The sequence below is a fragment of the Somniosus microcephalus genome, chromosome 3 (assembly GCF_052327205.1).
Source record: "Somniosus microcephalus isolate GS21.2 chromosome 3, FLI_Smic_1.0, whole genome shotgun sequence".
NCBI lineage: Eukaryota > Metazoa > Chordata > Chondrichthyes > Squaliformes > Somniosidae > Somniosus > Somniosus microcephalus.
In genome coordinates, this window is record NC_140989.1 from 338,961,012 (window position 1) to 338,986,161 (window position 25,150).

Below are 25,150 nucleotides of genomic sequence, written 5' to 3' on the forward strand. Positions count from 1 at the left end.
TTAATTGCTCTGCCGTTTCCTTGTTGCCCATTATAAATTCTCCCGTTTCTGACTGTAAGGTACCTACATTTGTCTTCACTAATCTTTTTCTTTTTACATACTTGTAGAAGCTTTTACAGTCCGCTTTTATGTTCCTTGCAAGTTTACTCTCATACCCTATTTTTACCCTTTTAATCAATCTCTTGGTCCTTTTTTGCTGAATTCTAAACTGCTCCCAATCCTCAGGCTTGCTACTTTTTCTGGCAACTTTATATGACTCCTCTTTGGATCTAATACTATCCTTAATTTCTTTTGTGTTTTTGCGCCAGAAAGGAATGTATAACTGTTGCAATTCATGCATTAGTTCCTTAAATGTTAGCCATTGCCTATCCACCATCATGCCTTTTAATGAAGCTCCCCAATCTATCATAGCCAACTCACTCCTCATACCTTTGTAGTTTCCTTTGTTTAGATTTAGGACCCTAGTTTCGGATTAGACTACTTCACTTTCCATCTTAATGAAGAATTCTATCATGTTATGGTCACTCTTCCCTAAAGGACCCCGCACAACAAGATTATAAATTAATCCCTTTTCATTGTGAAATACCCAATCTAGGATAGTCTGTTCCCTAGTTGGCTCCTCAACGTGCTGGTCTAAAAAACCATCTCGTACACACACCAGGAATTCATCCTCCACAGCATTATTGCTAATTTGGTTTGGCCAGTCTATATGTAGAATAAAGTTTCCCATGATTACTGTAGTACCCTTGTTACATGCATCTCTAATTTCCTGTTTGATGCCATCCCCTACATTACCACTACTGTTTGGAGGCCTATAGACAACTCCCACCAATGTTTTCTGCCCCTTGGTGCTTCTTAGCTCCACTCAGACTGATTCTATATCTTGATTTTCTGAGCCAATATCCTTTCTCACTATTGCTCTGATTTCATCCTTGACTAGCAACGCCACCCCACCTCCTTTTCCTTTTTGCCTTTCCTTCCTAAATGTCGAATATCCTTGGATATTCAGCTCCCAACCTTGGTATCCCTGCAGCCATGTCTCCGTAATCGCAATTATATCGTATCCGTTTACATCTATTTGCGCTGTTAATTCGTCTACCTTATTAGGAATGTTTCGTGCATTCAGATACAGTGCCATTAGATTTGTCTTTTTAACATTTTTTAGACATCTCAACATTTTTTTGTACGATGGCCCTATTTGCCTTATTACCATTTTTTCTTACCCGGACCCTATTTGTTCGTGCACTCTTTTGTTTGTGCGCTCTGTCCCTTCCTGACACAATCTGGTTATCCTTACCCCAATCACTTTCCTGCACTGCTTCCTTGTCTTTTCTCTTTTGCATTCTAGATTTCTCTCCACCGGGACCCTCCCCCCACCTCTCTATTTAGTTTAAAACCCTATCTACCTCCCTAGTTATTCGATTCGCTGGAACTCTGGTCCCAGCATGGTCCAGGTGTAGTCCGTCCCAACGGAACAGCTCTCTCTTTCCCCAGTACTGGTGCCAGTGCCGCAGGAATCGAAACCCACTTCTCCCACACCAATCTTTGAGTCACGCATTCATCTCCCTGATCCGATTGACCCTCTGCCAATTTGCTCCTGGCTCAGGTAATAATCCAGAGATCATTATCTTTGTGGTCTGCTTTTTAATTTATATAACACCTTTACGTAAAGAAAAAAATAGAAACTTGAGGCATGAGGAGGAGTTGGGATAGGTGGCAAAAACCTTGGTTGAAAAGATGGGCTTAAAAAGTCTTTTAAAGGTAGAGAAAGAGGGGAGGAAGAAAGGTTTGAGGAAGAATCTCCAGAGAATGGGTTTGAGTAGTACAAGAGGCCAAATTCAGGGGACTGATGGGTGCATGAGGGAATGCAAGGCTGGAGGAGATTGCAAAGGTAGAGTGGGACAAGTTTGTGAACGGATTTCAAGATGAGAATAAAGATTTTAAATTCAATGCATTTGGTGACTTGCCAGTGGAGATCAGTGAGGATGGGGGATGATGGGAGACAGTAAATAGAACATAAATACTGTCATGATGGTATCATTGCTTCTACACATTCATTGGTGAGCTTGTGCTATCAGTAATTGTGTTTTATGACTATCATTATTGGGCACTGGCTGGGTTGTATCAGACATTGTCTACTGGTATGGAATGGCTCACAAGATGAAAATACGGAACAATGGAATCAAACAAAGGTTCACTAGATTGAGTCCTGGAATGAGAGGGCTGTCCTATGAGGAGAGATTGTGTAGAATGGGCCTATACTCTCTGGAGTTTAGAAGAATGAGAGGTGATCTCACTGAAACATACAAGATTCTGAAGGGGATTGACGGGATAGATGCTGAGAGGTTGTTTCCCCTGGCTGGAGGGTCTAGAACTACGGGGCATAGTCTCAGGATAAGAGGTCGGCCATTTAAGACTGAGATGAGGAGGAATTTCTTCACTCAGAGGGTTGTGAATCTTTGGGATTCTCTGCCCCAGAGGGCTGTGGATGCTGAGTCTTTGAGTATATTCAAGGCTGAGATAGATAGATTTTTGGACTCTAGGGGAATCAAGGGATTTGGGGATCGGGCGGGAAAGTGGAGTTGAGGTCGACGATCAGCCATGATCTTATTGAATGGCGGAGCAGGCTCGATGGGCCGTATGGCCTACTCCTGTTCCTATTTCTTATATTCTTATGTTCTTAAATGTGTAATAATACATCATTGAATTTAGCAGAGCACACCGCTTCCGAACTGCATGCTAGAGCAAAATGTTAAAATAAATGTACCATACCAAGCTGTGCTATGTGTCTGGGTAACCGGAAGATTAATTCTTTAACTTTCTGGTTTTTATAATCAATTCTACTTTAAATATTTACACAGTCCCACCTACATTCTTCACCACACCTACTTACATGGACACACAATGAATCCAGAATATTTGATATCAGCTAGAAGCATCTGGTTTTTCCACAGCAAGTCCAAAGAATAACCACACCAACTTGAAAATGCATTAAATCTTCACAAGGAGACATGTCTATTGCAAAGCTCTGAAAATGTGCAATTAAACTGACTTCTTGCACCACTAGTCCTCCTCCTACAGTAGCATACAACTAAACTTGGGTAGGTTCAGAAATCTCATTTGTGCCGTGAAAGATTTATAGTTAATTTAAACCAACTGAAGTTCCCCAACAATAACTTGCATTTATACAGCGTCTTTATACTTCCACCTCCGTAAGATCGCTCGACTCCGACTCTGTCTCAGCTCATCTGCTGCTGAAACCCTCATCCATGATTTTGTTACCTCGAGACTTGACTATTCCAACGCTCTCCTGACCGGCCTCCCATCTTCCACCCTCCATAAACCTGACCTCATCCAAAATTCTGCTGCCGTATCCTAATTCGCACTAAGTCCCGTTCACCCATCACTCCTGTGCTCACTGACCTACATTGGCTTTCCGTTCGACAACGCCTTGATTTTAAAATTCTCATCCTTATTTTCAAATCTCCGCAGGGCCTCATCCCTCCCCATCTTGGAGCCCTACAACCCTCCGAGATCTCTGTGCTCCTCCAATTCTGGCCTCTTGCACATCCCTGATTTTAATCGCGCCACCATTGGAAGCCGTGGATTCAGCTGCCTAGGTCCTAAGCTCTGGAATTCCCTCCCTAAACCTCTCCGCCTCTCTACCTCTCTCTCCTCCTTTAAGACACTCCTTAAAACTTACCTCTTTGACCAAGCTTTTGGTCATCTGGCCTAATACAGGAAACTTTCGATTTACCGGCACCTAAATAACCGGAAATCTCGGTTAACCGGCAAAATTCAGGAGTAGGTTCAGGTAAGTTTTATTATTTGCCTTCCTCCATCTGTTGCTGTGCAAGGGTGTGGCTGCAGCTGTTGCTAAGCTACAGAGACGCTTGGAACTTTTGGCCATTGTTCTGAACCTTTGCTAAGCAACAGGGTTTGTTGCTTTATACGGAGCTCTCAGCTCCGTGTCTTTTACTATAGCTTTCGGTTATCCGGAATTTTTGATGAACCAGCACCACGTCGGTCCCAGATAAAAAAAAGTTTCCTGTATCTCCTTATGTGGCTCGGTGTCAAATCTTGTTTGATAACACTCCTGTGAAGCGCCTTGGGACGTTTCACTACGTTAAAGACATTATATAATTGCAAGTTGTTGTTGTTAACATAGTAAAACGTCCCACGGCAAGTACTGAAGGAGGCAGTTTCTCATGCAACCAACAGTATGCCATAGTTAGAGTTAACTAGTCTGTAACAAGTTACTTCTTCTAGTACATTACATGTCTAATATTCACAAAATGTTTCTAATTCTGAAATACACAAGTGTATAAATAACTCTTATGAAGAAGTAAATGATTGTCAGCTTTGGAACTTGACAAGTCTATATATAAAGCAGACTGCACAAACAACAGTGCACCCCACCCACCACCTTAAACATTCACTCCCTCCACCACCGGCGCACCGTGGCTGCAGTGTGTACCATCTACAAGATGCACTGCAGCAACACGCCAAGGCTTCTGCAGCAGCACCTCCCAAACCTGCTACCTCTTCCACCTAGAAGGACAAGGGCAGCAGGCGCATGGGAACACCACCACCTCCAAGTTCCCCTCCAAGTCACACACCATCCTGACTTAGAAGTATATCGCCGATCCTTCATCGTCGCTGGGTCAAAATCCTGGAGCTCCCTCCCTAACAGCACTGTGGAAGTACCTTCACCACATGGACAGCAGCAGTTCAAGAAGGCGGCTCACCACCACCTTCTCAAGGGCAATTAGGGATGGGCAATAAATGCTGGCCTTGCCAGCGATGCCCACATCCCATAAACGAATAAAAAAAAACACACTCCTACTGTAGCTATATAAATTTATTTTTTCCCCATAATTTATAGTTTTAAGTTCACCAAGATGAGAGTTATCAGGGTAGAGGAATTGAACACTTTTTACTTCAGACATCCCAAAATCGACTCCATTCCAATTTTAAAATGCCTGATTTTTCAGGCGACTGAAGAGCCCGCCTAATTCAAGAGGGAGCTTCATACATGTATGCTAATGCCATTATGTTAACAGGACTCCAGAAGAGATCAAGGCACCCGAAAGGGCCGGCCTGACGACGACAATCAGATCTGAAGATCAGGGGCCATTTCAGTCATGTTTTAACCTTTCCAAAACCCGGTGAGGGCCAAGAGAAGCAGGAGTGCTCCTCTGGGCCACACAAAGGTTTTTGCCCTCCTCACCCCCATGAACCGCTGACCGTCCAGGAACCCCCGTTCTGCCCCTACCCCCATGTTTACCGTGGGCCTATATAGGTGGATGGTTTCATACAATTACTACATACTGGGAAGATTTTCCTCGCATCTAAATGTTAAACAAAATGGTAAGTTAAGACAACTTCTAACTGAATCAGACAATCATCTCAATGCTTTTAATGTTAAATATCCACAGTTCATAGCAATTCCATTGGGATCTTGTAAGTCATTAAATCAATGCAGACCATTGTGCGAGCCATTACCTTGGAAAGTGAGGTTTAGTTTTAGAAAGCAAGGGCAATACCCAGATATGTAAAGAAGTAAGAGTACCACATTCAACAGTTTGGGAGAATCATCAGGAACCACGAGTATCGGGGTGTACAATATCAAACAGTTTAAAGAATATCAACGTTTTAATGATAAACATGCAGCAGAGAGCAATAGCAGAACATGCAGTGATATCATAACACCGCACCCACCGCCTCCCTCAGAAGTTTACACACTAAAAGAATTATTGGTATGAAATCAAATGCTATAGTCTACCAAGACACTCAGCCAAGGCGGCCAAACCCAGAATGGAAATGAAATAGGATTGGGGGGTTTGGAGGAGAGAAAAAAAAAGCAGTGGGGAAGGGTTTTAATAGCACACTGCTGCATCTACAAAATAAGCAATACCTTGGAACTGGGAGGGTGGAAATAGATGCTGCACAAGTTCCACCATGGTACCTACATCAATGAAAGAACATTCATAGATAGCTTGTTCACCTAAAACACCTTCAACACCAATCATTATTAGAGGAAAGGCTCTACACAGGCTGAACAAGCTCTAGAATGAAAAACGAACTACACAAAAGGGGTGTGTGTCTGTGTGTGAGTCAGTCTCTCAGTCAGTGTGTGCGTGTAGAAAGGCAAGGAGAGGCATCTGGTCCAGTTCAACAGTGGGGTGCAGATAGAATAACAAAATCACTTTACATTTCCCAATATATTCAGTAAATACACAGCTGGGATCTTGCCCAGTTCATCCCACAGTTCAAGCGAGGGAACAACAACATCCCTCATTTCAGTCGCTGTTATGGGGTTTGGTAGTCGTGGCCGAGTGGTTAAGGCGATGTACTAGAAATCCATTGGGGTTCCCAGTGCAGGTTTGAATCCTGCCAACTACGGGTGTGATTGTGTGGTCCGAAATAGCTCGTTTTCACATCATTTATCAGGATAAGGGGTCGGCCATTTAAGACTGAGATAAGGAGGAATTTCTTCACTCAAAGGGTTGTGAATCTTTGGAATTCTCTACCCCAGAGGGCTGGGGATGCTCAGTCGTTGAGTATATTCAAAGCTGAGATAGATAGATTTTTGGACTCTAGGGATATGGGAATCAGGCAGGAAAGTGAAGTTGAGGTCAAAGATCAGCCTTGATCTTATTGAACGGCGGAGCAGGCTCGACGGGCCATATGGCCAACTCCTGTTCCTAATTTTCATCTTCTTATGCTTCACAAAAAGTTGCAAAACTGTGGCAGGAGTGCATCAGAGAAGGTGGGGCACCATTACTACCTGTTGGACAGTAAGGAATCAAATAGCAGCACCATACTAGGTTTGAGACAATGTGATCTCCTGTCCCTTAATTAGTAATACTGTTCGAATTATAACTCTGTAATACTGTACATAAAAAATCCTCTAATCCGAGAAGCTTGAAAAGGAAAGGTGCAAAAGAAATGAGCCATAAGAAAAAAGTTATATTCAGCCAAAAAAAAAGTGTGGTTCGGGGCAAGTTTGATCCCCCAAGCTGCTGAGGTACTGACCTCAACCAGGATATTGGGAGCGTCTGTCAAACAGCACACAGATACCCCCACCCCACCCCCCACAATGAAATCTGGATGGGGAAGAGTTGTCCCTAGGTGAGTTTGCACTTTCTAACCATCAGCTCCTCCCAGCACAGTTGGAAGCTTGAGAGCAAGCCTTCTTGGTATGACACTATATTAGGAGGCACAATAAGTTGCGTGGATGGGAGCAGGAAGTTACAAAGGGAAATAGACAAACTAAGTGAGTGGGAGAAACAATGGCAGATGGAGTTCAATGTGGGGAGCTGTGAGGATCCGAGAAAGACAAACTGGAATATTTTCTTATGGTGAGAGCCTAGGCGCTGTGGAAGGGTAAAGGGATTAAAGTGTTATATACAGAAATCAGTAATAGCTAGCGCACAAGCACAAAAAGTAATCAAATAGGCTAATGGAATGCTGGCCTTTATCTAAAGAGGGTTGTAATACAAAGAGGAGGAAATGATGCTTCAGTTGTACACAGCCTTCATCAGACACCATCTGGAGTACTGTGTTCAGTTTTGGCACCAAACCTCAGGAAAGATATATTGGCCTTGGCAGGGGTACAGTGCAGAATCACCAGAATAAAACGAGGGCTTAAAAGGTTAGATTACGAGGATAGATTGCATAAACTTGGCTTGTATTGCCTTGAGTTTACAAGGTTGATGGGTGATCTAATCAAGACGATTAAAATGATAAAGGGATTCAATAGGGTAGATACAAAGAAACGATTTCCTCTGGTGGGGAAATCCAGAACAGGAGGGCATAATCTTAAAATTAGAGCCATTTAGGAGTGAAGTCAGGAAGCTCTTTTTTTTTTACACAAGACTAATTGAAATCTGGAACTGGCTCCTCCAAAAGGCTGTGGATGCTGGGTCAATTGAAATTTTCGAGACTGAGATTGATAGCTTTTTGGGGTAAAGGTATTAAGAAACGTGGAACAAAGGGGGTTAAAATGGAGTTGAGATACAGATCAGCCATGATCTAACTGAATGGTGGAACAGGCAGGAGGGGTTGAATGGCCTTCTCCTGTTCCTATGTATGACAGTGAGAGACTGGGGATTCAGTCCCCATTAGAAAAATCCAAATCAAATTAATTTGCAAACATCTATGCTTAGTGCTATTTGCAGGTGGCCTAGGTCAGTGTACTAATGTGCTGAGAAAGACTGCAAGTTTATACCAGCAGCTCAAGGAGAAAGATCTGGTCAAAAACAGGGTGCTGAGCCACTCCTGAGTGCATCTCAATGACCATCTACAATGGTACGGCAAAATAACTGAAAGCAAAGTATACAGTGGTGTTCTCCAGGGGTTGGTTCTAAGACCACTGCTTTTCTTAATATACATTCATGACTTGGACTTGGGCGTACAGGGCACAATTAAAAAATTTGCAGATGACACAAAACTTGGAAGTATAGTGAAAAGTGAGGAGGATAGTGATAGACTTCAAGAGGACATAGACAGGCTGGTGGAATGGGCAGACACGTGGCAGATTAAATTTAACACAGAAAAGTGCGAAGTGATACATTTTGGTAGAAAGAATGAAGAGAGGAAATATAAACTTTATTCTAAAGGGGGTGCAGGAACAGAGAGACCTGGGGGTATATGTGCACAAATAGTCGAAGGTTGAGAAAGCAGTTAAAAAAAGCTTACGGGATCCTGGGCTTCATGAATAGAGGTATAGAGTACAAAAGCATGGAAATGATGATGAACCTTTATGAAACACTGGTTTGGCCTCAACTGGAGTACTGTGTCCAATTTTGGGCACCGCACTTTAGGAAGGATGTGAAGGCCTTAGAGAGGGTGCAGAAAAGATTTACAAGAATGATTCCAGGGATGAGGGACTTCAGTTACGTGGATAGACTGGAGAAGCTGGGGTTGTTTTCCTTAGAGCACAGAAGATTGACAGAAGATTTGATAGAGGTGTTCAAAATCATGAGGGGTCTGGACAGAGTAGATAGAGAGAAACTGTTCCCATTGGCAGAAGGGTCGAGAACCAGAAGACACAGATTTAAGATGATTGGCAGAAGAACCAAAGGCGATATGAGGGAAAACTTCTTTATTCAGCGAGTGGTTAGGATCTGGAATGCACTGCCTGAAAGGGTGGTGGAGGCAGATTCAATCACGGCTTTCAAAAGGGAGTTGGATGAGTACCTGAAGGAAAGAAAATTGCAGGGCTACGGGGAAAGGGCGGGGGAGTGGGACTAGCTGAGGTGCACTTAGAGATCCGGAATGAGCTCGACAGGCCGAATGGCCTTCTTCCGTGCTGTAACCATTCAATGATAAAGTGCCTTTTGCCCATTCAGTTGTAGAGTGGTGTGTGACAGCAAATTTATGACTTATATTAGTAATTTTCAAAAGCAATCAGCACCAACTGGAGAATTCCTAAGGTTGTGAGCTTATTGTTACCATGGTGAGCAATGTGCAGTTACCGTCATGTAATTCATAGTGTAAAGACTGATCATTAAAATTAAGCTCTAGTTTTCTTCTTTTGAATTTAACAAACATTAACATGCACGATTCATCCAACCTGATATTTTAATCCAGCTTTAGATTTTGTTAAGTACAATTTAAATTATTATTGTTGTCAACTATTTCTCAACAGAGGATTTGAATGCTGCAGAACTGTGGCAGTTCTCTTTATCTGCCCTACCTTCTACTATGCAAGCGGTTCTCTTGTAACCTCCTATCCATGCCCCAAATCAGCATTGCTTTTCATCCTAAGTTCCTTACAATAGTGCCACTTTGACATCCTTATTTCCCTGCAGTAGAAATACTTCCCCTTCCTTTCTTACACAGCGCTTCTGATTCCTCTTCTGGCTTCCCCTTCCTTTCCCTAATGGCCAGAAAAGTATTAGTTGCCCTACAGCCCTCACTCCTTGCAACACCACGACTTATTTCACATTCCCCAATGATTCCCTTCGTGCCACATGAATTCAACTTCATCCTCCCCATGCCCTCTGCTTTCCACCTGTGGTAATGTTGTTTACCGTCTCCCAAGTACATTCCCACGCCTCCCATGTATTCTGGCAGCACAAGTTCTTGTTCTCTCTTCATGCTGCATGGCATTACTGTTCGGTTTATCCCCCCTCCACAGCAGCACCATTTCCCCTTCCAATTCCGCACCATACAACAGCATCACTCCACTATTTACCCCAGTTTCTTTCCCACCCACTTCTCTTGCAGTTGTATATTTTTTCATCCCCACCATCTCTCTCTCCCCATTATAGTGCCACAGCCATTACCTAATAGAAGCATCTTTCAACGTCACAATGTGACACTGGCATTTCAACCTTGGGATCAAATCCAGTCAAGATTTGGGATAAAAGTATCCTCTGGCTACTGACTGTAAAGGTCCTCTGTGAAATCAGCTTAGGCTGTATTATCCCTTCTAGTGGGTGCGCGCCAATCAGTACTCTTACTTCACTCAGAGATGTCAAAACATGGTTAGTGTAAGAAGTAAGAAATTCATGTTGGTGCAGTAGCGCATACTCTTTTGAAGTTGTGGCAAAGTAAAGGGAGCTGACTATGCTAAACTAAACCTGGGAATGCTTGATGCTGACACTGGGTTACACAATTTGATAAAGTGTTGCACTCCCCAGCACTGACATCTTTTGCCTCGCTCACCAAAAAATTCATTTGCTCCTTAAACAAAAAATTCATCCCAAAATTTATATCTTAATATTTTACTTTTCTCAATTCCAACTTTGATTGTAGGCTGTAGCCTGGTTTGGTGAACCTATCTAGTAAAGCTGTTGTTATAATTGGTTTACAAAAACAAGAACTAAGCTTTTCATTAAGAAACAGATCTCCCAATGCAGCTCCATCACATCGTCTCCCTTCTGCAGCCCTTGATTCAACTAGTTGGAATATTAACCCCCACTGGTTCTATTAAAATAAGGTCACATAATATTATAATATTAAAAATAAATATTAAGATTGCTCACTGCATGTGTAGTTCTTTTTTCGAACGCAATAGAACCTCCACATACAAGCAGGATACTGTATCATTCTTATTGGGGAAAGGCACCTAAGGACATTGTCCTATTAAACATCAATGTCTATCTTAGACTCCTACCCCACTCGGATATCTATCCTCACTTTGGAACACATCCTGAATTCTTTCCAACAGAAGTGGCAGCAGTTAGATCCTGAGAGCATACACCAGCAGCTAGTAAAATGTTAAGATCTAGTTGTTCCACCACAAGAGCTCTAAGAGAGGGGTTAGCAGGAAGGGAACTTTACTTGTGGGGACTTAAAGTAAAGTAAGTTAATGCTCTTCTTTGATCACCGATATCTATAAACAAATAGGAGCATACCAAACTGGAGATGATATCTAATAAACTATCAAAACAGTGTCTCTTCTACTTTAACAACACTCTTGCTGTTTTTCTTTTCACCCATAATCTTCGGATTTTAAAACCCAACATTAGCATCCCCTAATTACTATTTGCCAATTTATCGGATCTTCCCTTTTACTCTTTTCACCCTTGGTGGTCCTCAATAAATACAGCCTATGCAAAAGGCCAAAATGATGTCCTTCAACAATTTCTGCCCCTAGCTTTTCAGATGGCAGCTGATGATTCTGCTATACCCATTTACCCCTCTTCTAGACCATCTTTTGTTTCTTTACTTGTCCCATTACCATCTCCTTTTGCTTTGTACAATCGTACCTTTTGTCATTTAATCTCCTACCTTCCACCCTATCACAGGCCTTCCCTTTCGTTCTTTCCTCCCCTCCCCTCCCCCCTTTCCCTGCCCCTGCACTTGCTTACAATCTGTTACATCTCTAACTTTTTCCAGTTCTGACGAAGGGTCATCGACCTGAAACGTTAACTCTGTTTCTCTCTCCACAGATGCTGCCTGACCGGCTGAGTATTTCCAGCATTTTCTGTTTTTATTTCTGATTTCCAGCATCTGCAGTATTTTGATTTTGCCAAAACCTAACTGACTGGCATAAGCATTAATAGGCTAAAAGAGGACTACATGACAACAGAAAAATTTTAAAATTCTTGCAAAACAGTGCACAAAACTACAGAAAATAATTTTTCTAGACCTCTAATTTTCAGGAATTTAAAAAAATAACTGGTACAAAAATTGAGCTAAGAAATTTGACATATTCTAAACACAGCCAATGTGTTCCAGAATGAAGTTAGATATACAACTGAGAAGAAGACTCTAAGATTGCATTAAGATTTAAAGAGACAGCAGTCTTAACCTGTACCAATGGCAGAATATCCCATTTGTAAATTGAGATTAATGAATGATGAAAGTTGAATGTAGTTGCTAGCTTTCTTTTTACAAAAATAACAGAGGCAGAGTGCCCCTTTACAAACTGATGCACATTTCACCATCTGCTGAAAGGAACATTTTGTGTTACCTTTCCCACCAGTTCCTTGACCACCAGGTTTATTGTAGAGGTAGATGTCGGCATCGGATACACTTTTTCCGTGAGTGTAATGCTGTAGAAAGAAAAGAAAATGAAGTTAATTTCATACCAAGGACAATCAATCCGCCATCAAAACCAATCTCAAATCAGTCCATCAAAATATATTCGCCTAATCCAATCTCTTGCATAATACACAGATGATAAAGAGAATGGCACCTGCACACATACAGTGCATAGTGGATAAAAGGAAGCAATTTACTCATGCCTCATACTACGACTAGTGTGCTGGTGTGTCGGTGACTATACATGCATGAGTATATACACCAAGTAAAAGAGAACAATTCACTAATATTTGGAACTCTATGCTTTGCATAATCTCCTGTGGCTATAGAGTGAACAATGAGCAAATTTAATTTCATTTCACGAGTGGACATTTAATAAGATGGCAAACAGGTAATGTAACATCTCAGGTAGATACACGAACGGTATAATTATGATACATCTCCCATACAATATAGGTACCCGTGTCAGCATTTACAGAGGCTCATCCCCCTATGGACAAGACAGTCTGTTTTTTGAGTGGGCTGTTCAGAATTTCTAAAATGTAAATTGGACACCGAAACACTTATTTCTGTTTATGATGTGGCGTTTTCAGTGAATTTTTATAATTAGCAAAATATTAAAATTCAAGCCATGATCCCACACCCGGCCACAGGTCTATCCTGTCCCTTGTTTGGTTTTGGGCTTGGTAAAAATTTGCAATCTTATTTAGACTTAAGAGTTTGCTGTAAAACGTGACATGCAAACTACATTCGCCTGAGCCAGTCCATTAGAAACCAGCCTGAGATAATCGGCGTCAGGCACACAAAAGAAAAGTTACAGAATGCATACTCACAAAGCTGCAGGCAGCCAAAGACAGTTACAGTTAGGCTCAAAGAAAACAGCCACGCAGACACAAAGTACATTATCCCACTTAGCAGAACAAATATTACATCTTCTGCTTTTAGGATTAAAGCAGCATTTTCAGCTGGTTGCAAGGATAAAGCAACATCGTCAGCTAGTTGCAGCCCTCTATCCCCAAAAAATTACCTGGAAATGATGTTCTACATTACTATCTGTGTATTTTGGTGTATGAAGGAAAATCAGCAGGTTCTGACGCAGGTAATATGCAACAGCGTACAGCCAAGGTAGACAGCAGTGTGGGATTGTGAACTGCACTACTTCCGTTGGAGGTGTGCCAGGTGGCTGTATAAACTGCAAAGAAAAAAAATACCAGTTTTCAAAATGCAATTGGTTAGAAATTCACCAAACTTCCAATCTGAATGATCGGATACATGCCTTAGGAATGTGCTGCAATGTATCATTGTCATAAACGTTAACCAGTCAGGGTTGCTGTTATGAATCTTATGGTGTGAAGATGCCGGTGTTGGACTGGGGTGGACAAATGTAAGAAATCACACAACACCAGGTTATAGTCCAACAGCTTTATTTGAAATCACAAGCTTTCGGAGCGCTGCTCCTTCGTCAGGTGAACTTCAGCAGCGCTCCGAAAGTTTGTGATTTCAAATAAAGCTGTTGGACTATAACCTGGTGTTGTGTGATTTCTTACATGAATCTTATAATCCATGAAGAAAGACTCATGAAATAACACTGGACAGCCAGCTGGTGGCGCCGTCCAAGGAGTATAGATACTCGGGCGTGGGCCCAGCTTGCCCAGGACATTGTGTAAACAGGAACTAGTGAAGCACAACTAGACCTCCATGTTTTGAAACAAGTTGATTAAAGCCTTGCTTTATACTCGAACCAAGTGCGTAGTGAGTTTTATTACGTCAGTTGCTTTTTGTCAGCATCAAAAACAGGTCTCAAATTGCTGAGATTCACTGTGAACAACACTCAGGGAAAGGACCGAGATACAATCTGAGCTGAGGACTTGTAGTTTCAGAGAGACTGGATAGGTTTTACTATTGTGACTCTAAATGAAATGCACAATGGCCATCCAAAGTAACATTTTTTTTAAAGGTTTTAGAATCAAGTAAATAAAAAGGTAGAAGATTTTTTTTTTAAATTCATACAACCACATTACGGGTTAAAATGATACTTTTCAACCTTAAAAACAAAATCACAAACATCCTCTGTTATTGTAACAATCCACTACTGCCATCCTGTGGGCTTCTATGTAGCATTACAATCTAATTAGAATCAACCAAGACTCATGCTTCAATGATGCTTTGTACATAGAAGACATTGGGGGGAAGATTCGGTTGGTTTGCGCCTCCCATTAGTGCCCCGAGGGGGTGTTAACGGGGCGCAAAACACCTAGCGCCCGGGCGTGGCGCCGCTAACGCCTCCTGCGAAATTCAGCGGTAGGTTAGCGCCGGCGGTAGCTGGTAGCACCCCGTGGCGCTGCGCCTCCGGCGATGACGTCATCACCATGCACAGCGCCCCGCTCGCAAACTTGGCTCGCGCTCCCTGACCTACCGCCGGACGCTATGTCCGACAGGGTCAGGGTGGTGTTTTTGTGGCCGAGGCGGTGCAAATTAAAGGGCAGGTGCCGGGCGGTCATTTTTTGGGGGGCCGCCTGGCAGCACCTGCCCCCTCTCGCCTCCCCCGCGGGGTGCCAGCCGCGATCGGTTAGCCCGGCACTTCTCGAGTGCCGGACTCTTTTCCTGGCACCCCGTTCCCCAGTGGTCCCGCAGGGCCTCGGTGCGTGTTGCGTGAGACCCCTCCCCTTTAGTCAGGGGAAGGAAGCACGTAGCGCCGCGATATTCAATGGGAGTGCCCCAAGGAGGAGGGGGAGCGCTTCCAGTAGTGCTACCATTCAATTTCAGGCGCGTTAACTTTAACGCCCCGGCGAAGTTAGCACCCAAAGGGGGCCCGACCCAGTTTTCCCCCCCATTAACTTTAATTTCTTTTTTGACTAAAGGTACTTTTACATTGCCACTCTGTTTTTGGGAGAGTGGCACTACATTCTCTCGCCTGACATCATTCTCTGGCCAGAGTTGGAGCTGGTGAATCCGTGGCAGCTCACAAGACCCACAAAATAAATGGGTCTCCACCGCTTGCCTCAACAACGGAAATTGGACCATTTGCAGGTTCCAAATGCAGCTACTGCAAAAGAACTAGGCGTCTGCCGTCACTTCGTTCAAGTAAAAGCAGCTTAAACCTAGTAACACCCAACGTCTGCTTCATACCTCCAGCTGCTGAGACAGTGGAGAGATTGACAGCATCAGTGCAACCAGCCACCTCTTCACTTTATGTTACATTTTAATGCTTACAATACCTCTACATCAGCGGGAGTCAGTTTGCAGTTCCGGACTAGCATGACTGTGATGATATCAAGTGTTGTCTCATCCAATCGCCTTCGCAGGACCTTCACCAACTCATCTGTGATTTCAGGCCCTGAAAACACCAGCAATGCTATTTAAACAATCGATGAACACGGCAACATTACTATGTAGTGCAAATCAGACTAAAATGTGCACAAATATAATTATCTAATAAGGATGACAACACCAAACTGGACATTTGCACTGACATTAACTGGTGTTTTGCACTGGACCAGAGTTACAAACAGATGATTCCAACACAATTCAACTGACGGCTGAATATTGCAGTAACATACAATTACCATTAACTACTACTATTAATACTGAAATAGCAAATACAGCCACGGCTCAGTGGTAGCACTTTCACATCTGAGTCCGAAGGTTGTGGGTTCAAGAACCACTTCAGAGGTTTGAGCACATAATCTAGGCTGACACATTAAACCGAGGCCCCGTCTGTCCTCTTGGGACGTAAAACATCCCATGGCACGATTCCAAGAAAAGCAGGGGAGTGCTTCTCCGTATCCTGTCCAATATTAATCCCTCAACCAACATCAGTAAAACAGATTACAAAAGCAGAATACTGCAGATGCTGAAAATCTGAAATAAAACCAGAAAATTCTGGAAATCCTCAGCAGGTCAGGCAGCATCTGTGGAGAGAGAAACAAAATTAACGCCCTGGATTATACAGGGGCGGGGCACGTGAGGGGGGGGGGGGGGCGCGGAGTTTCGGACGGGAAATCCGGATGCTGTGTAGTTTTAACTCCGATCCCTGACCCCGGCGGGGGGGTGTCCGCTCCCATACCCTCAGGGCCTTTGTATGTGGGGGGTGGGGGGTGGGAAGCACTCCTGCTCCTCCTGGCCTACAAGCAGTGCTGTTAAGGCACTCACCTTTTCCCCGAAGCTGTCCTCGCCTCGCTTAAGCTGCCAGGTTTCCAGGGGCCTGGGAAACCCGGCCACCCACTGTAAAATCTGAATTCTTTTTCTTTTTATTCATTCATGGGATGTGGACGTCGCTGGTAAGGCCAGCATTTATTGCCCATTCCTAATTGCCCTTGAGTGGCTTGCTAGGCCATTTCAGAGGACAGTTAATAGTCAACCACATTGCGGTGGGTCTGGAGTCACATATAGACCAGACCAGGTAAGGTTGGCAGATTTCCTTCCCTAAAGGACATTAGTGAACAAGATGAGTTTTACGATACCGATACTAGCTTTTTTTTTCCAGATTTATTTAATTAACTGAATTTAAATTCCACAGCTGCCGTGGTGGGATCTGAACTCACATCTCCAGATCATTAGTCCAGGCCTCTGGATTACTAGTCCAGTAGCATAACCACTATACTATTGTTCCCGCGAGGCTGCCAGCCTCATTAACATATTTTAAATGCCAACCCGACTCCTGGGAGCGGGGAGGCTGCCTGCCTCTTGTACAGCCTCAGTAAAAACCGGAAGTCGCCGGTTTGGAGCCAGCTTCCTGACATGCTCAGAATTTTTCCCGATTTAACACCCCCCCGCCGCCTACCCGCTCCCAACCCCACGCACTGACCCATTTTAAAACTCCCCCCCAACATTTCAGGTCGTTGACCTTTCATCAGGGCAGATGCTGACCTGCTGAGGATTTCCAGCATTTTCCATTTTTATTTCATTAAAACAGATTATCTGGTCATGATCACATTTTAAAATGTTGTTTGTGGGACCTTGCTGTGCACAAATTCACTGCAGCGTTTCTTAATTTACAACAGTGACTACACTTCAAAAAGTACCTTATCGGCTGTTAAGGTCACGAAATGCAAGTTCTTCTTTGGTATAGATTGCCGAGGGTTAGAAAGATGGAGATTCAAACAGTATTATGTGTTACTCCCAAGTGGAGAACTGCATTTGAAATGGGAGATGAAAGAGGCAAAAACTGAAGTTGAGAGGGCGGCCGAACCTGTGTAAATCTGTGAGGTTCAGCTGATTGCTCTGCCTTGCCCTCAACCTTGGCTGATAGTGTGCATGACATTTCAATCAGTGACTCGAAAAGAGCGTTACAAAAGATTTTGATTAAAAGTGCTTCCGTAATATTACGAGCCAGTCTTTTCACAGCCACATTTCCATTTTGGAAGTTTGATTGCTCATCATTTTGTAATTTCACTTGTTGTTCCTGGATACATTTTCCTAAGTTTACATCAATTTTATTCCCACCTTGCCAGGACGATCCTGCTGTTCCGCCACCAGTTGCAAACCTACCTGCCTGTCCGACACCATGTACCATCAGCAGAATGTGCTTGTCGACTTGGCCAATGGGTCGCGATGACTCTGTACTGCGGGAGGGTGTGGAATCCACATAGGGTTTGGAACACTGGATTAAAAATAAAAGAACAGACATTGAGAAAGGACCCAATCAGTTCCGATAAAAATGCGGTACAAAAAGATCACCATTTGACTTTACCCCGAGTTCATCCACAAGTATGGGTTCCTGGCTGCGTGTTAAAGCCAGTGAACGAGAAGACAGCATGGGCTGACCCTCCCTATCTGAGTCTGGTGTATTTCCACTCCATGTTGTTTCAGAGAGTCTGTAAGAATGGACAAGCAGTGAAGGGAGGAAACAGTCACCACAGGTCAGATACCAGATTACACGTGATGTGTTTAAAGTGAGAAATACAATGGCAAAAACATTTTTACTGTAATATTGCATTACAAAACTATAATGGCATAATATGATGCCATGTGATTTATTTGAATATCAGCTAGTAAAGTAATTCCCTATGCCAATCCGGGCCTAATCATGTAATGACCAAGCAGGAGCTGGCCACCCATTATCAAACCCCCAAAACATTAAGAAAAAATAATGGAACCAAAGAAAAACAATATTTCTCTGTACAGGAAACTTTCTGGTATCCGGCACTGACAGGACCGAGCTGGTGCCGTACCATCAAAACTGCCATAGAAACCAGCGCTAATGTTAAAACATACGGAGCTTTTGAGCTCCGTGTGAATCAACAAACCCTGTTGCTTAGCAACAGCTTCAAAACAGTCGGCCGCAGCTTAAAAGCGTCTCTGTAGCTAAGCAACAGTTTCAGCTAGACCTTGCAGAGCCTGACTGGAAAAAAAAAGCAACGAGAAGTAAAAAAAAACTTATAGGAAACGGCTCCTGAATTTTGCAGGTAGATAGAGCTTTCCGGACATTTAACCTCCGGTTAAACAAACGTTTCCTGTACATATAACTAGGACTGTGTCTTTTCAAATTTAAACTGGAAAAATCACATTCTTATCTCCTTGGGCTACTTGTTTTACTGCCTTATTTTACTGCCTTATTTATTTTTATATTTTTGGGCATTTTGTTATCATCTGATCAAAACCCACCTTTTCCATTTATTTGAGCTAAATCGGAACTTGCGTCTGCAGAGAAGCAACTGGAATTCTCACCCATCATAGAATTACATAGAAACTACAACACAAAACAGGTCATTTGGCCCAACCAGTGTGTGTTGGTGCTTATCCTCGACATGGGCAGTAGTCTTAATCCCATATGCCTGCCCTGATCTATATCAGATTATCCCACTTTCCTTCAACCGCCTAACCAACCTATTCTTAAATGTGGACACGGTTTCTGCTTCAATTGCCAACTCTAGTCGTGCATTCCACAGCCTGATGACACTCTGTGTAAAATAGTTTCTCCTGCTCTCTCCTAAAACTTTTATATTGAATCATATCTATATCCCTTTGTTCTTGACCCCTCAATCATTGGAAACAGTCTATTTCTACCTACGCTGTCCAATCCCTTCATAATTTTACGCACCTCTATCAAACAATCCCTTAATCCCCTCTGTTCTAATGAAAACAACCTGTTTTTCAAGACTTTCATCGTATTTATAAATATCCCCCTGCAATTTCCTTTGATCCTCAGAATTATTTATACCTCCTATTTTAGTATCATCTGAAAATTTGAATATCACTCCCTCTAGCCCTATATTCATCAGCACAAAGGATGTTTTCTTTCTGGCATACATGTTTTTTGCTCAATTGCATTCCATAGCACGTAATTAGAAACATGGTATTAAAAACCCTTTTATCATTGATATCCTGTCTGAACAAGACCAAAGAAAAGTGATACACACATTTGGAGATTTTGGAACATCTTATGGGAAGTATGAGAGACAATCACTGCTTAAAAAATGAATCCAGAAGTTTTTTTTTAATGTAGAGGATGCCTTCTCAAATTTCTCACAACTATTCAATTCCTCCTACAAGACCTTTAATGCCCACTACCAATAACACCGGTCAGTGCTCAGTGCTTTCACAAATTCTGAAGGACAGAGAAAACACTGGTAAATCGACAATCTACATGGGAATACCAAATTCAGTTGCTGTTGCTTCCTCATTAGATTTCTGGCAGTTGTAGCTCAATGTGTGGCTGAATCTAAGCTATGTTGTCCTCTGAACTCTGTGTGCGCCACCTGCTTCTGCTCGTGTTCTCAAAACCTGACCTTATCTTCAGAACAGGCATGAAATAAGCGAGACCTTGCAGAAGCTACTCGGCATATATGCAAAGCAAGAGTTTAGGAGAATATAATGAACAATGCTAGTAATGTGCCACTTGTAATTGCACAGGGCATTGTAGAAAACGCGATTTGTTTTCTGTTTTTGTCAGTCCACAGAGTTCAATTTTTACAGCAACACAAATTAATGAGTTGTAGTAGATGTAGAAAAGATTACTAAAGAAGGAAAAGAGAAATAATTGTATTACAGTAATGCAGTGGCTTTTTTTTTTTTTAAGGTGAGTTGAAAAGAAACTAATAGTTTTTTCATTGCTTCAATAAAATGAGAAAAATCACAATTAAGCACTACTAGAAACATAGGAACAGGGGTAGGCCATTCAGCCCCTTGAGCTTGTTCCACTGTTCAATTAGTCCATGGCTGACTGTAGTAACAACAGAAAATGCTGGAAAAACTCAGCAGGCCAGGCAACATCCGTGGAGAGAAATTAGAGTCGACGTTTCGGGTCGAACCCTTTTTCAAAACTGGAAAGGAAATGAAATAGATCAAAGGCAAGGCTGCGGTAGAACAAAGAGGTAAAGAGGCATTAAGAGGTATTCAAAACCAGACGAGATGGTAATAGGACAGTGGAGACAAAAGACGGCTCAGATTAGGCGTGAAGTGTACTGGCAGGATGAGAGACAGCTGCCATGTGGGAGAGAGGAAAAAAAAAGGAAAGGGGGGGGGGGGGGAAGGTAAAACCCAAAACAAAGGGGTGGAAAAAAATATATAAGTAAAAATGTAATAGGGGCCGAGGTTATGATCTGAAATTGTTGAACTCGATATTGAGTCCGGAAGGCTGCAAAGTGCCTAATCGGAAGATGAGGTGCTGTTCCTCGAGTTTACGTTGAGCTTCCGTGGAACAATGCAAGAGGCCAAGGACGGTGAGGTCCGAGTGGGAATGGAGCGGTGAATTAAAATGACAGGCGACCGGAAGCTCGGGGTCACCCTTACGGACTGAACGGAGGTGTTCCGCAAAGCGGTCACCCAATCTGCGTTGACTGTACTTCAACATTCACCTGCCTTCGTTCCATATACCTCAATTAGCTTACCCAACAAAAATCTATCGCTCTCAGTTTGAACATTTCAATGGGCCCAGCAGCCACAGCCTTCTGGGGGAACGAGTTCCAGATTTCCACTGCCCTTTGTGTGAAAAAGTGCTTCTTGATTTCACTCCGAAAGAGCCTAGTTCTAATTTTAAGATTATGCCCTCTTGTCCTGGATTCCTTTCTTTTGGGAATTTAAATAAAAAAACTAGTGTAATACTTTCACATAACAAAGATACTGATCATCAATAATGGTGAAATGCCACAGAAGAACTCAACGGAGTAAGGATTATTTCCACTGAATGTTTAATTGGCACCCCAAGGACCAAAATAAATATAATATTGCAGAAGTAAACATATTATGAAGCAATAGAAAGGATCACAAAAGGAAGATAACTATAGTGAATATAAAAGTAAACTGAGAATTGCGAGCCAAATATTAGAGAAGTGAAATTTTAAAAATAAGTCAGAAGGAAAATATAAATTAGGGGATGGCAATATATTATTTTTAATATATTCCATTTAATATTTTTGCACATAAGACTGGTGAAAACCAAAGTTGGTCCATTGCAGTCAGATACGGGGGAATATATAATGGGAAATAAGGAAATGGCAGATCAACTAAATGCATACTTTGGGTCAGTCTTTACGAAGGAAGACACAAAAAACCTCCCTGGGATATCGGGAAAAATAGGGACATTGGCAAAGGAGGAACTGACGCAAATCAATATCTCTAAGGATATGGTGTTAAGGAAGCTAAAGGGATTGAAGGTGGACAAATCCCCAGGGCCTGATAACATGCATCCTAGGGTACTGAAGGAGGTGGCCCTAGAGATAGCGGATGCACTAAGGATGATTTTTCAGAATTCATTAGACTCGGGAACAGTGCCGATGGATTGGAGGGTAGCTAACGTTACCCCACTATTCAAAAAGGGGGGTAGGGAAAAAGCAGGTAATTACAGACCTGTAAGCCTTACATCAGTTGTGGGCAAAATGCTGGAGTCCATCATTAAGGATGAAATAGCGGAGCACTTAGCAAATGGGGACAGGATAGGACAGAGTCAACATGGATTTACAAAGGGTAAATCGTGCTTGACTAATCTATTGGAATTTTTTGAGGGAGTAACTGGTAGAATAGATGGGGGAGAGCCAGTAGATGTGGTGTACCTGGACTTCCAAAAGGCCTTCGATAAGGTCCCACATAAAAGATTAGCATGGAAAATTGAGGCTCATGGGATAAAGGGGAAAGTTTTGGCGTGGATAGGGAACTGGCTGTCAGATAGAAAACAGAGAGTTGGAATAAACGGCTCATTTTCTGAATGGCAGGCAGTAACAAGTGGGGTACCACAGGGATCTGTCCTGGGCCCCCAGCTGTTCACAATTTACATTAATGACCTGGATCAGGGAGTCGGATGCAGCATTTCCAAATTTGCAGACGACACTAAACTAGGAGGGGGGGTGGGCTCAGAGGAAGAGACCAGGAAGCTCCAGAGCGATTTGGACAGACTGGGCGATTGGGCGGATAAATGGCAGATGCACTATAATGTGGACAAGTGCGAAGTTATCCACCTTGGGTGCAGGAACGGGAGGGCAAATTATTATTTAAATGGCAATAGATTGGGAGAGGGGGAAGTACAGAGAGACCTGGGTGTTCTTGTACACCAGTCACTGAAGGCGAGCATGCAGGTGCAACAGGCGGTCAAGAAGGCAAACGGTATGCTGGCCTTCATAGCAAAAGGGTTAGAATACAGGAACAGGGATACCTTGCTGCAGCTGTACAGGGCACTGGTGAGACCACACCTCGAGTACTGTGTACAGTTTTGGTCGCCTCATCTGAGGAAGGATGTTCTTGCCATGGAGGGGGTACAGCGGCGATTCACCAGGCTGATACCAGGAATGGCGGGAATGACCTATGAGGAGAGACTATGTAGTTTAGGGATGTACACACTGGAGTTTAGAAGATTGAGAGGGGACCTCATAGAAGTGTATAAAATTCTGACAGGTCTAGACAGACTGGATGCAGAAGGAATGTTTCCCTTGGCGGGTGAGAACAGAACTAGAGGACATAATTTAAGGATAAGGGCTAAACCATTTAGGACAGAGATGAGGGGGAATTTCTTCACTCAGAGAGTGGTGAACCTGTGGAACTCATTGCCACAGAGGGCAGTGTACGCCAGCTCATTAAATATATTTAAGAGGGAATTAGATATATTTCTACGGGCAAAAGGGGTTAAGGGTTACGGAGAGAAGGCGGGGACGGGATACTGAATTAAAGGATCAGCCATGATCTCATCGAATGGCGGAGCAGGCACGAAGGGCCGAATGGCCTACTCCTGCTCCTATCTTCTATGTATCTATGTATCTATGTATAAGCAATGCTATAGGAGATCAACTAATATGTTTTTATTTAAAGACACCCTGGAATGATTTCAAAGCTGTAATCACCTCCCAAGCTTTGCTTTCCATTTCAGAATGCTATCCAAACACACTGTACAGAATTGCTGTTGTTCCTTTAAAAATATATATTTTTTGACTGATTTTTTTTATGGTCCTAAAGGAAAGGAGCGCCAACACGGTAAGCTGAACATTTTTCCACTTCTGGCATCCAGTATCATTATTAAGTACTCCCAAGTTCAGGTATATGTCACACAGATCACAGTTAGATATGGGTTACGTCTTAATCCCAACCCCATGTGGCACCAGTATAATCTTTTCCGTTTCTCATGCCTTATCCCAGTCTTAAGGCTGGAGTGAGACTGCCAATTTAGTGCCAATTACTGCAGCACTATGGGCAGTGTCTTTTGGATTGCGTTCTTACCTGAGGTAAAATACAGACTTTGTGGCCCTTTCTTGGTACACAAACATGTTTTTTCTGTTCACAACTGAGAAAGCATTTAGAACCGATCTCAGGGCCTGAATAGCTGAAAAATAAGTAAACAAGCTGCACATTAAGTGAGGCATGTAGAATATGCACAAGAGTAGGAGAGAAATTACAAGTCATACAACATCAGGAAGGGCATTTACATTGCAACAATGTAGGACTGTGGATAAAGGTGGCTTAAATTCACAGTTAAAAACAATACTTCAGGTTAAGATCCAACAATGCTAGATTACCTTCCCTTAATTTGATCTTTCTTATTCAAGTGTTTAGAACAGATCAACAGACCTAGCCATTCAATTCAAATACAAGCTATCTATGAGGCTGTTTATAGTATATGTTTGTTCGGCAACTGTATTTACATGGGCAAACACGTAAACATTTTAAATCTTGTGAATGTCTGACAACCTAATTAACTATGAGAGAAACAAAATCGGAAAATGCTGAAAACACCCATCAAGACAGACACAGCATCTGTGGGGAGAAGAGACAAAGGGGGGGATTTTCCAGGGGGCGTCAGCGGGCGGGATCGGTGGCGGGTTGGGTGGGAAAGTGGGGTTTTTTGACAGTGGGTCGGGGCCCCGCTGTCAACCCACCGCCACGCGTCTTTGCCAAATGTTGGGTCTGTCAGTGCTGAGCAGACCTGACACACGGCGGCGGGGGAGGCAATTCAGGTCTTGATGACCTTGTTAGCAGAAGATTAACAACAATTTTAAGCTCACCTTCAGAATTTACCAGCTCCCCAATGGGGTCCACGCTGCTCGGAGATCACATCTGTTAAGCTGGGCGGGAGTTCAATGGCCATGGAATCATCTTGACAGCTTGAAATGTGCTATAAAAGCGCCCATCTCACAGCTGTTCACTTTCAAAGCTCAGAAGCTGTTGCTTAATGCATTTGGAAGACAGATTGAGCTTTATGCAGGTTACAAGTGTTTGGAGCAAACTC

At 42.9% G+C, this 25,150-nt stretch overlaps 1 protein-coding gene across 1 annotated transcript in view; it reads right to left on the minus strand.

Moving 5' to 3' along the window:
* Positions 1-25,150, minus strand: part of szt2 (SZT2 subunit of KICSTOR complex) — a 293,641-nt gene that overhangs the window by 87,249 nt on the left and 181,242 nt on the right. Inside the window, exons 44-49 of the mRNA XM_085978227.1 lie at positions 24,145-24,247; positions 18,194-18,317; positions 17,992-18,103; positions 15,720-15,838; positions 13,529-13,693; positions 12,431-12,512 (exon numbers count right to left, since the gene is read on the minus strand). Coding sequence (XP_085834353.1) covers positions 12,431-12,512; positions 13,529-13,693; positions 15,720-15,838; positions 17,992-18,103; positions 18,194-18,317; positions 24,145-24,247 — 705 coding nt within the window. The remainder of the gene's footprint in view (positions 1-12,430; positions 12,513-13,528; positions 13,694-15,719; positions 15,839-17,991; positions 18,104-18,193; positions 18,318-24,144; positions 24,248-25,150) is intronic.